We start from the raw sequence: 13,208 nt of genomic DNA, 5'->3' as shown, positions 1-13,208 counted from the left end.
ACACACACACACACACACACACACACACACACCTATTTTTCAGTCCACGCAGGAGTGGAATCAAAGTCGCTCCTCTCTTTAACGCTTCGATTATTTCAAGCAACGCTTTTAATTAGTGTGCTCCTTTAGCGGAGACTCCAATGAAAGAGAGATTATTGGCAATGTCAAGGATGCTAATTGAATGTTGGACTTCTAACAATTAGCCCACTGCAGAGCCATGTCGACTCATTACAGATCCCAGAGCCGCGCTCACTTGATTGCCTCATGTCGCCAGGCTGACAGTGACGCTGGACTTGAGAGTTGGAGCAACAGAAAGTAAATACAAACAGTCCCTCTTTTGAAGGAAGCTTTAACCATCTGACTGCTCACATGTATTTTAAGGAGAACAACCATAATAGCGGCGCAAGGGATTTCAGGAGGGTTTCCGTTTACTTTACGCAGTGTAGATGCGGAAAAAGTTATAATCCTGCAGGTTACTTAGCATTTAAAAAGTTTTTACAGTGCACACTTGATTGGCCATATTTTTGCTGGAATATTATGGTTTTTTTTTTTATTCTGCTTCAGAAATACGGCACACAGTGTTGCTTTGAGCCCTAAATTTGTAGGTATTTGTGTCGAGCGTCTGCAGACCTGCAGCATCATATTTACAGAAGCGCCAACTACAAAAGCATCCTCAGTAAAAAGACACTCAGCAGTGATTTTTGTTCGTTTATCTAATTATTTTTTTCTACTCTGATTTTAAGATTTGGAGTGTTTCTCCTTCCAAAGGCCCACAGAAGTTAGTGCAGTTTCTTGTTAGATTAAAGAAATATCAACGTGTGTTTACTTTTTTTTTTTTTTTTTTTTTTCTTGTCAGATGAAATATCAGGCTTCGTATTAGAGCGCACATTTGGAGGATCAGCCATGTAAACCCATGCGGTGGGCTTTGAATGGGACCACTGCCGCCCCTGCGCCTCAGAGAAACCCCCGCCGGTAAAATATTGGGATTAACATCTCTTGGAGGCCGGGGTTTTGTTGAGGCTTTCTGAATTGAACTACCGGAAACTGAGAAACGAAAAACAATAATTCCGCCACCTGAGCAGAGCCAGGATAAACTATGACCCCAGATTATTTTGTACTTGTCTAATTCTACTGTTTTTCGTTGACAGATTTTTAAAAAAATATAACCCCCTTTTATTAGTGTGAACATCGGGTGACTGTGAAGGCATTAAATACAATACAACGAACAATGTGACTTAAATCCACGTTGTCTTAATACGTGAAATGTTGGAATGACTAATGGTCGCTAATTATTGGCCTGTTTAACACACCGACAAAACTTCCGTCCTCCACTTTTTTAAGCTGTGTTCTCATTGAATCAATTATTTTTTCCTTTCATTTTTTTTTTTCATTTCATTTCCCCCTCAAATATTGAGTCTGATTTTTGAAGTTAAGACTCTCAAATACAAATTAGAGGCATTATCATATTGGATTTGAATCACTATTATCTCGGCTGTTTAAATGTCAAATGATTTTTTTTCCCCCATAATTCCATAATTAACACTTCCTTTAACTCCAAAGACCATCTCAGAAATACCCACGACTAGTTTGGCTCACATTGCCTGACTGTCACTTTGTTCACTCTCCGTTTTCCCTCTCCACCACACACACACACACACACACACACACACGCTCGCACACACAGATCGTTCGTCGATGAAAGAGTAAGCTCACAGGACCTTTATTCATGTCTTTTCAGCGGTGAGGTCACACCATCTTTGGAGCCAGTGAAGGATCCACAATCACCGTGTGTTGAGATCAATGGAGGGGAGCAAGTGTGGAGCTCTCAGCAGCCGAGAGTCATTTCCAGTGTGGCTTACCCTTGATTACTACTACCATGTGCTCGGAAAGTCTCGTCTCTCTTTGTGATACCGGTGATTTAACCATTAGCATCTCTCGTTGTTCCAAAAAAGTTAGAAATCTATTAAAATCACAGCAGAGAGTCTGATGCGAGGGGGGCTCACAAATTGCATACAATACAACAGATCACAGTTTCGAAGGCTAGCACAGATAAAAAAAACACATATGTACCATTTATATAAGACACACACTGATTGTCTCTTAGAAACTACATATTGATTCCTTATAAACACTTTTTTTCTTAAATAAAGTAGTGCATCCATGTCCACACACCACCCTCATGTCTCTCTGCCAGCAGGTCGGCAAAGTTGTGTAAGAAGCTTAAAGGAGGTCTGTCCATCCCATGCACTTCACCAGAAGAATTAACTTGAGTTTTGTTCTTGGTTAAACATTAGTTCCGTGGCTGTGGAGTACTTTTTCTCTGTGTTGTCCTCAACAGGTGTTTTTTACGCATAGAGGCACACACTGACAGACATGGATGAGGGGGCTACAACCTGTGAATGAACGGAAAACAAATCTCTTTGCCAGTGCTAAAATAAATTAAACCTCTCCTCTAGGAGGACCAAAGACCATCATGCCAAAAACACTCGAGGCCCCTGAGAGCCCTGCCTCGCCGAGCCCGGCTGACACCTGAACCAGTCCGATGTGTTTTATTGAGGGATGGCAGCGCTGCGTCTGATGTGATCGTCACTGTTTGTTCACTTTTTTTTTGACAGCTGATTGCTCTGTTCACAGGACCTGGAATTTCCACGAGGAAGTTTGATCCTTATAATCCAAGCAATCGGCATTGAAGTTCAGCTTCCACGACGCCGCTTGGTCCTTATAATCCAAGCAGTCTGCTGTGGAGTTGAAGCCCAGGCCGGACGTCCCGTAGCCCTGGGTGGAGAGGGACGCCGGGGACTGGTTCAGATGGCTTGTGACCGCGTTTGTGCTCATCGGACTGAGAGTCGAGCCGGGGCCTGACAACTGGTGGTGCATGGGAGTGAGGTAAGAGCCGCAGTCCATGCCGCCGAAGTAGGACGTCGAGCCGGCGTAGCCCTGGCTGTAGCTCGAGGCCTGGGTGTAGGTCATGGGGTAGGACCTCTGCATGCAGGAGGAGGAGGTAGACAGGGGGTCTGAGAGCGGTGAGATGGACGCCGGGCTCCAGATGGACACCGGGGCGGTGCTGGCTGAGATGGCGGGGACTGTGGTGGTGCTGGTGGGGGGCGTGAACTGGCCGCTGGCCCCGCTCTCTGAGCTCACTTCTCTGGTGGGGGAACTTTTCTTTTTGGCAGGTCGCACCTTGTTCTGGCCCCCGTTCTGCTGCTGCTGCTGCTGCTGGCGACACTTTGCCCGCCGGTTCTTAAACCAGACCTGAAAGAGTCACATATTGGTAGATGTTGTTGTCAAAATCCTTTAATTATAGTGTAACTATGACCCAAATTCTACCTGTGTTGAATACATAGAGACAAACGGTTAAATATGTCCCCTTTTCCTATTAATTCATGTGGAGAAAAAATAGGACTTTTTCTACCTTCATTTGTTTTCAACCCAAATCAAGATATTTCTGGACTTTTTGAAACCAAGTTTTTGGTACCAGTCGCCTGATCGGTCTCATTTCATTGCTCAAATTCTCGAAACAGGAATCTGTGGTTAAGTGGAATTATCTCACCCCACTGGCAAAAGTTTTCCACTTGATTTAATGCAGAAAAAAATGTTAAGCTTTAGATATACTGTCAGTCACGGGTTAAGATGATGGTTCCCTCAGTGGAGATATAAAGTATTTATTCAACAGTTTAATTCGAGTTTATTTTAAATTACGATTTCATAATTATCCCCCGTGTAGGTTTTGCCTACAAAAAGTATTTATTTCACATAGTTAAATCTATAGACTAACAGTAACTGTTTAATCACTAAAATGTGCTAAACAAATTGCCATGCATAAAGTGCCAGTTCTGCTTTTGTGCCTCGCAGAAACAGACATTTTTTTTTTTATACCTAAAACATTTATGCACATCGATCAATTTCCAGATACTCCAGATATTCTGGTTGACTCACCTGTACTCGGGATTCAGGTAGATTAATCTTCAGCGCAACCTCTTCGCGCATGAATATGTCCGGGTACCGAGTTTTGGCGAACAGCGCCTCCAAAACGTCGAGCTGTGCGCGCGTAAAAGTAGTCCTCTCTCGCCTCTGCTTCCGTGGCGTCGCTACAAATAAGACGGAAATGTGAATCAATTAAATTATATTGTTCATGTCTGCATTTCAAAACAAAACAAAAAAACAATAAAGCAAGTAAAAAGATCGAAAGCCATCAAAGGCAGATGTGTTAAAGAATCACAGGATATGTTTTTAGCTGTTTGCGTAATTACGCACGAGTCCTGTGAGATTTAGATGCCGGTGGCAAATTGTGGCACTTGACGTACTTTAATTTAATGAGCCAAAAATTCGATGCAGTTTCAGCAAAATAAATCAAAAGCAGTGTGCTAGTAATTCATTCGAAAGGCACATCTAAAAATAAAATCACACAAGAGGAGAATTCTGTTCCCTCCAAGTTCTGCGTTTGTGCAATAAGTTTGGTGAAGTAGCCATGCAATCTAATGACTTAGATTTTTTTGACAATTAAAATATTGACTATCATTACTCGTCTTAATTGTATCTCACATAATTTATAAATCATTATTAGATTTACACGCTTTAAAATAGTTCCTTACTACCCACTGTGCCATTCCCAGTCCAGTAAGTTTGTAGCCCCGAGCCAATAATGTTCATGACTTCTTAATTATTCATATAAAAGTTTTAACCCACCTGGATAACCCACTGATGGATGCAAAAGATCCATTCCGGAAGTGGTTAAGCTGAGGCCATTGACTGTGTAAGGTGGTTGCTTTAGATACGACATCATGCTAATGTTTGTCTGAGGGCTGAAGTTGGAGAAAATTTTGAAAATTGATGGAGCTCCCGAGGTGTACTTGGTGTCCTCTGCTCGCCGTGTCGTCCGTCTTATACGGGGCACCTGTGCCAAAAAACGACAAGAGAAGACGACATCGATGAAAACGCTCCTCTTCAGGGGACGCTGGGTCTGTTAACGTGGCGCTGTCGAGAAATAAGCCCTCTCCAAAACGCACGGCGCTCCTCAGAAAGCACCAACAGCATCTCCAGCTGCCCTCATCTCTACACCCTCACCACCCCCCCACCCCACGAACAAAAAGCAATACACCGACACTAAAGCTGCAACAAGTCCCTCTAAAGTTCAATTGACAGCGCTGATTCCTGTATATGAAATATCAAATATTAGAACGTTTACCTCCCTGGGCTGTTTGAAATAACACTGTAAAGAGAAACACACTCATTAAACCCCCTTTGTCCAAGTGAACACACCCCATTTTACTTAATGTGGGCTCTGTTTTTGTTTCTTTGGCTACATTTTATACTGTCTGGCTTTTAATATTTAGTTAACTTTTGTTAATTCGAATAAACAGAACAGAAAATCAGTGAGATGTGAAAGAAGAGACTGAATTTATCTTATGGAAACCATTATGGCCAACATAAATAATTATCTTTCAGACCTAAATTTAAATTTTTAATTAGAATATAAGACTTAATGTCAGTTTACTCACTGTTAAGAAATCTTGAGTAAAAATGGCGTCTAGTACACTTTAAAAAAAAAAAAAAAAAGACTGGAATGACTTTTCAAGGCGATTTAGAGTGAAAATTATTTGGATTTTTTTTTTTTTTTTAAACAGGAGATTATTTGACGCAGAGAAGCTTTTATTCAGTGCAAATCTGCTGCTCTTTAAACGGAAATAAACGTGCTCTGTGATGTGGACTGGTGAATGTGTGATTGCTGTCACTTCAACTTCAGTGACCCTCACCCGTCATCCCCACTGCGCGTCTTGATTAGTTGCATTTTTTTTTTTCAATATCCAACGGTTTTAACCCCCTCATCCCAATCTGTCACACTTACAACAGACCCGTCTACCAGTTGCACACACCCGCTCAATAATAATCACCCTGTCCAAGAATTAATTATGATAAATGTTTTTCTCTTGATGAATTAACGAGATAATCCGAGTGGCATCTAAGTGGAGCTGCAGTTTGGTATCAACACAGTCCAAAGCGCTTCAGGCTGCAGAAAATGATGCAAATCAGCAGCCGTTCCCTCTTTAATAATTACTACCACTGAAGTGTATTATAATCAGTATTTTTTTTTTTTAAGTCTGACGTGAATAATCATCAGCTCTTTGTAGGAAAAAAAAAATAAACTGCAGGAGAGAAATTTAAGTTCTTTCAATTTGGACGCATAAATACAATCTGTCACCAGGAGCAAGAAAACACTGGGAAAACATCAAATGTGTCGTGTTGAATAATGTCGAGGACAATAAACCATCTCTGGAGACAGAGAGGAAAAGGCCCCGACATATTTATTTTCGATAGCAGGCCTTAATGTTCTTCCTTTCCACTGCAGCTTTCTGCCTCCACAATTATCCATTTTCGTTGCATTATTTCGCCTGTGAATTAATGTGGAGGACAAGAGTGCGGTGCGGAATAAACGAGGGTGTCGTTTTAAGTAGAAACTTCACTCAGTGAATATGATTCGACAGCAGCACTGGCTTCAGTCACCGAGAGTGTGACATTTGTTAAATATGCCCTCCATGAGTCACCAGGATGGAAACATATCAGAGAAGCTTTAATTTGGCTTTGAGTCTGTCTTTGTCTCATCGGCAGAGACCATAACAGTGTAACCTCATCAGTTTGCTGTGTATAATTATCGGATTCTCTGTGTGCACTTACTCCATATAGGTGGTTAAAATTGACGTTACTCTGAAAGGGGTTTGGTGAGCAGACACACACCAACTGTCCCTGCACATAAATAATAGGCTGAGTTTAACAGGGATCAGCCCTCTCTCTGGCATTTCTTTTACTGTCTTCGTGCGTTTTAGTTTAGCACCAGCAGCACTGCTGAAACTCTGTATTCCCTGTTTGTAAAGAAAATCATTTTGTAACCATTTTAGATGTGGTTTCATAACGTGGGATCTGTGGGCTTTTAATGTTTTACTTCATTGACTCTCACGATTCCTTATTTCAACAAAGGATGATAATAATAATAATAATAACAATAATAATATAAATATAATAATAATAATGATAATAATAATAATATAATAATAATAATGAAAACTTACTCTGGTATCGACGACTGTAAAGTTCTTTGTCTGCTTGGTTTCCTCCAGGAGAAATAATAAAACTCAGTGCAGATAAACGACGTCCTGGCGGATAAAACAACACAAAACCAGCCAGAAGCAGAAGCAGAAAGAGAAGCAGCCGCTTTCAGAACAACAGTGCGGATAAAAGTTGAACGACGAGCGCCTGCATCAGGTTTAGAAGCGGTGCGACAGCGGCGGAGTGACGGAGGAGGCTGCATGTACGCCTTTAGGATTTGTTGGTGTGTTGTGAGTGAAGTGGTTTGAGTTGGATTTTGTACAAACTGCCAGCCAATAGGAGCCGCAGGACCGAGCTGAGGTCTGTCTCTGTCTCCGTCTCTCACACCGGTGGGGAGGATGAACGTTTTTTTTTCCCCTTTTTTTTTCTTTCTGGGAAACAAATGTCTCCAGCTACTTTTTTTTTTTTGACGCACAGTCCTCAGCCAATGGCAGCGAGAGGGCGACTGACAACATTCCCATCCCACCGCAGAGAGGGTGCATTGATAATAAATCAACGGTACGCCGGTGGATGGCGAGAAGTGGAGTTTAAACCAAGGAAAAGTCGGTTTAGTCACCTTTTTATTACCTTTAATACGTGATATCGCTGTTATCCAGTGGATACGTTAAACTGAGGGAAGTTAAATGAATGCTGGTGCGCAAATAAAGAGTTTTATGAAAATATAATGTATGTACAGTATATTTGTGACGTGAATACATGCTCATTCTAACTCAAATTTACAGTACATCACTTCTCTACATTGAGTGCTGTATAGAAGTCATCCACAAATGTTATTTCTATTTTTTAAATCCTATTTACCAACATTTTAAAACTTCCAGACAATCGAGGGACGTTAAAACATCTTAACATGAAATTGTAGACTTTATCTAAAAAAAAAAAAAAAAAAAAGAATTGAGCTTTTAGAGTTTATATGTTTGAACGTTGTATATAAGAGTTAAAAACTGAGGAGAGAAACTAAATCTGTGACAAAAAGACAAGGAGAAAAGGAAAAATCGCCTGGACTAAAGCAGGGCTCTCCATGTGAAGGCTGCACCGTCCTCTCACATTCCAGCGCGTCGCAAAAAAGGGGATTTAGAGCGACTTATTTTCTTAAAACTGTCCTCCCGTCCGCAGAGCCAGTCAGTCTGCTCCCCTCAGCCTCACACAGGCCTGCACAAAAAAAAAAAAAAGAAAAAAAGAATCACCCACAATATTTTACAGGGGAATTCCCACCGAGAGACACCGAGCAGCCGAGGACCTGCAGGCACCGGAGCTGCAGTGAACATGCACCCAGAGATGAAGGGGGAAAAGGCAGATAAAGGCAGAGCGACTCTCACTTATTTCACTAGAAATAAGAGGAAGATGTGACAGAAGATAGAAGACAAATATGAAGGTGGGCCTGCTTTATTTTATACTTGTATAATAATAACAACAACAATAACAATAATAATAATAATAGTAATAATCATAATGTTTTTATTCGATTATATTCAAATAATAGCTATTAAATTCATCTTGTTTCATATTTACTGAAGAAGCTACAAGCTGCAAGGGACAAATAAGCTTCCTCTATGTCACTTGAATTTTGAACCTGCGTGCCCATCTCAAAATAATATGCCGAGGGTTTTTGTCACGGCTTGGTAAATGTATCATCTTAAGAGGCTTTGTGGAACACCTACACACACACACACACACACACACACACACACACACACAGTCAGACACACACACACAGTCTCTCTCTCTCATACACACACACACACACAAACACACACACACACTGCGCGCTTGCACGGACACACCCGCTCACTTCAAACAGATTTGAATATTGATTTAGATTTATAAACACAGGCAGACCGTGGGTTTAGGAATCGTCGTTCGCCTCTCTCCGTGGCTCGTGTGGAAGGCCAGAGTCAAAGGTGCAGTGACAGCTGCTGGGAGAAAAAAAAAAACTGGTTTACACTCCGAGCTGCAGCCCGCTGGGGCTCACACACACAAACTGCTCTCAACTTTCCACAAACTCAGTGACATCTCTTTTGACAGATTTCGATCAGAGGAAGCGGCCGAGTGGATCATAACCCTGGATTTCTTTTAACAAGCAACCGCGAGATTTGATCTCAGCAGAGGAAAAGTTTGGCTGTGAGTCTGCCTGCTGGGAGGAGAGGAACTGCAGCACATTCAGGTATCCCTGCTTGCTTATTTCTGTGTGTTTCATTTATGTTTATTTGCGTTTTTACTGCTGGATCACACGCGTGTATTTTGTCATTTAATGAGATTGAAAAAGTAGAGCGAAATCCCACAAAATCACCGGTTTATGTTGATTTTATTTTCCCCCCACATAGACATGTGTCATGTATCATAGATGGCAGCTTCAAACGGGTGGAAAGATTAAGACTTGGGTAGTCAATCTTTAATTATGCTGCTGTTTGCTATATGAGCATCACAGAGGTCATAATTTAGCCTTAACATATTCTTACTGCAACACACCTCACCAGACTCCAGCCAAAAAAACCAGCATGGTTAACGCAGTTTAAATTAATAGAGACTTATAGCCCCTTTAATGATCTATATTGTTTCATGCCTTTAACACGTTGGTGTTAAAGGCAACTTTTACAGTCTCAGACTGCAGCACAGGAACGATCGGCTTGCAGCTAAAAACTACATTTTTTAAAAACATGTGGATGTCTCCTCATATTTCAGCAGCTGCTGGTTAATGCAGCCTAACGCGAGACTTTGCGTGGAAAATCATGACGTGTGATGCTGTTATCTGCTGGATCTCACCGTTTAAATTGCTAAATAATTTATTAAACTGTAAAGCCAGCCCCTCCGCAGGGACTTTGTATCTTAAAAGGACGTTTAAAGGGAGAAGGAGTTAAACGCCTCTGGCGAGCAGCGCTCCCACTGACTCCCGGCTAATTGACGACGACGGCTTTTATCTCCGCCTCTACTACACTCAACCTGAGGCTGAGGATTTCACCAGGCCTGCTCCAACCTGTGATTTCTGCCACTTAATACGGAGCCTATCTACATCTTTATAATACAGTGCACAGGCCTGGATGTTTGACCTTTGTTTGATAGCCTCAAATAAATAAAAAAAAAATCTTATTTCAAGATTGGATAATTAGTGGGCAGGCAGCCCCCTTCTCCCCCTGCTCTGCGCCTTAAACAGGCATGAAAAGAAATCATCAGCAAATTACAGAATGGATGTATATTTTAAAATGAAATAGAACAAACAGCAGTCATTCATTTAAATGTTTGCCTTTTTCAACATGACTGTGAGTTGTCTGAATTTAAAGCTGCATGTTTACCACACACACACACACATATATATATATATATACATCTTCTAACCATTTAGGCAGCTTTCCTCTCCTCTCCTCTGCCTCTTTCCCTCCTTGTTTGATATCCGCATGGCTGAAGATGAGGAATGTGTTGGTGGAATTCATTCTGAGCTTAAAAAAAAAAAAAAAAAAAAAAAAGAGCGAGGAAAAAAAGGGAATAAAATCCAATAAAGCCAAATTATATAGAAATGCTGATAATCTCTGATGTCGGGGAAAGCTTTTCCTTCTGCATTTGGGATTTAAATTCACCCCAGTCAATTTTATTTTTTGACAGTAAAACAGGAATTTACTTAGCCTACTTTTATCAAACTTGTTTATTATTCCCTTTCTTTTCTTTTTTGTTATTAAACATACAAAGTTATTATCTATAACTTAGCTGTTACTTGTAAGAATCCTTAGATTTGTTCACTTCTCAACCATTTTCAGACCAATATCATAATAATAAAAAAAAAAAGTTATCATACAAATGCAGTAATAATGTTTTTTAATGTCTTAATTATTTAACTTGGGGTCACATATATGTATATCACCAAACAAAGTGTGGTTCCAATCCTTTTTTTTAAGCCTGAATGTAGCAGGTAGTTATTGTGGATAGAAATGCGGCGTGTGTCTGTGTTTGCTTGTGAGTGTGTGGGTGACAGAAAGAGAGAGAGAGATGAGCTGAAGTAGGATAATCACAAGCTGTATTTTAATTAGCCCGGCAGGTTTGATGGATATGTTGCCACTGCTGCTGCTGCTGCTCTGCTAAGAAACCCCCCCCCCCCCCCCCCCCCAAAAAAAAACCAAAACAAAAAAACAAAAAGGTGCACTGCGTAGTGAGCAAGGTGTCTAAACTGAGGGCTTTCCCCATGCTGTTCCCTTATCACAAAGGAGCTAAACCTTTGTGTAATGTAACATGTAACTGACCCTAGAGGTCATCAAAACACATTCAGTCTCCTCCCCAGGGATTAAAGGGGGAGAGACCCCATTCAGTGTCAGTTTGGGGAGAGTTCACTGACACACACACACAGATTCACCAGGCAGCTCTCTGCATCTGAAACGTTATCTTCACAATTATTCACAATGTTACAAATATAGTTTTGGTGCAAAGTTCTGCTTAAAATGATTACAGAAGCTGCTTATGCTGCTGACTGAATCTGTTTTCTAGTTTTTAGGCTGCAATGAAAAGGTGTGCTGATCACAAAATTACGGGTTTATTTTCCACACACATTTTTTTCTCCATGAATTCAAATGCGGTGCCTCGATAAATGCCGCTGCTGTGCGTGTTTGCCAAGCTTGCTCTTTCCATTAATATGACATGCCTTTTAATTAGTGCCATAATTGTTTGTGTTGTGTTTGTGCAGGAGTTCGCCAACAAACAAACGGATGCAATTAAACACACTCGCCTTCAGATCATCAATGAGGAGGCAAAGTCAAGACTGGTGGAAAACAGACAAGGACAAATACAAGACGGGAGAAGACTCCACTGCCTCAAGGTTAAACTTGAGCTAAGAGCTTGTCTTCACACAATCTGGGAAGTTTTCTTCTAACACACATCACTAGCTGTTTTTAAATTAAACCTGCTCATTTTGCAACTTGATATAACTCTTAATTTATGCCATATTTTGGTATCAAAGTTTATTTATGGCCATATTCCTGTTTCTTCTCTGCCTGCACATTGTGTTGGACGTAATTAAAAAATAATTTGAAAATAAAGACCATCATTGTCAAACCCCCACTCTGCTTTCTTTCTCTCTGTCTGTCTCTCTCTCTGTCTCTCTCTCTCCACCTAGCCATCAGTAGCCTTCTCCTCTGTGTGCTGAGGTGTCTGCATGGCGTGGTAAAACCTGCCCTGCAGACCGGACCTCTCAAGTCTTCAAAGGAGGAAGAACTCAATGTGGGGGATTTGTTCAGGCTTATTTGGTAACCTAGGATTTGAATTGGATTCTGGGAGGCATTCATAACACATTTGAAAATGTTACATTGTGTGATTTTGTGTGTAATCCCCATAATAAATTTTAGAAATGGTCACAGCACTTGCACAACTGTGACTATTCATGATTTATCAAATGGTTTTCTTGTCTTGCCTCTCGGGGGTGAGGTGTGTGTTGCCGGCAGGGAACGGGACGATCTCCGCCGTTGGTCGGCAAAGCCAGTGAGGAGACGATTCTTCCTTTTTAACCTTTCTCTCAACACTGTTTTGTTTATTTGACCTGAATATGTGATAGGGTCAGCCACCGTGCTTCCAGAGGGATTCTCTCAGACCCCCCAACAGCACTGGAGCATTACAACCTCCAGTGGATTATACCTCCCTGCGAGGAGGGTTGGTGTACACACACTCTCTCACACACACACACACACTGTAGGTACAGTTTATTAGCGCAGAGTTCATTTTATCAAAGTCACAGTCATACGTTAATAAGCTGTTTTCTTTTTCTCCATTGTGCCTTGTAAAGTGCTTCTACTTAGCATTATTACAGTTAAGAAGAAAACTGTACGGCTACATTATTTTGTATTTGTTGTTAAGTATTTAATAACATGCAAGTCTAATGAGCCCCCTCCGGACATGTTTTACAACATATAAAATACTTAACTTTGAATAATAATTTGTGTCTGACATGTCCTTTCCGCAAAACAGTTGAATTGAGCTGCTTAAAATCCTTGAAATTACATTTCCTCCTTCTTCCTTGTTCATATATCCAGAACTATGATTAATATGAATATTGTGAGTTCTAAAACTTTCACTGCTGGACATAAGATGTCTGCTGCCTCACACTGAAAAGTCCACTCTGTGTTTGTGCACTGGAG

General features: G+C 41.0%; 1 protein-coding gene and 1 long non-coding RNA gene across 2 annotated transcripts; one reads left to right on the top strand and one right to left on the bottom strand.

Moving 5' to 3' along the window:
- Positions 1-2,628: 2,628 nt before the first annotated feature.
- otx2b (orthodenticle homeobox 2b) lies at positions 2,629-4,926 on the bottom strand. The gene is given in 4 exon segments (XM_070841715.1): positions 2,629-3,252; positions 3,937-4,088; positions 4,687-4,903; positions 4,906-4,926. Coding segments are annotated over 4 exon segments (1,014 nt in total).
- LOC139211515 (uncharacterized) lies at positions 2,703-9,215 on the top strand. Its single transcript, XR_011585286.1, has 3 exons — positions 2,703-2,886; positions 8,302-8,473; positions 9,124-9,215. It is a non-coding gene; the product is annotated as an uncharacterized lncRNA (long non-coding RNA).
- The last annotated feature ends 3,993 nt before the right edge of the window (positions 9,216-13,208 follow it).

This window comes from Pempheris klunzingeri, chromosome 13 (genome assembly GCF_042242105.1).
Source record: "Pempheris klunzingeri isolate RE-2024b chromosome 13, fPemKlu1.hap1, whole genome shotgun sequence".
NCBI lineage: Eukaryota > Metazoa > Chordata > Actinopteri > Acropomatiformes > Pempheridae > Pempheris > Pempheris klunzingeri.
Note: the sequence above shows the minus strand (reverse complement) of the source record. Positions and strands in the feature narration are given on the sequence as shown.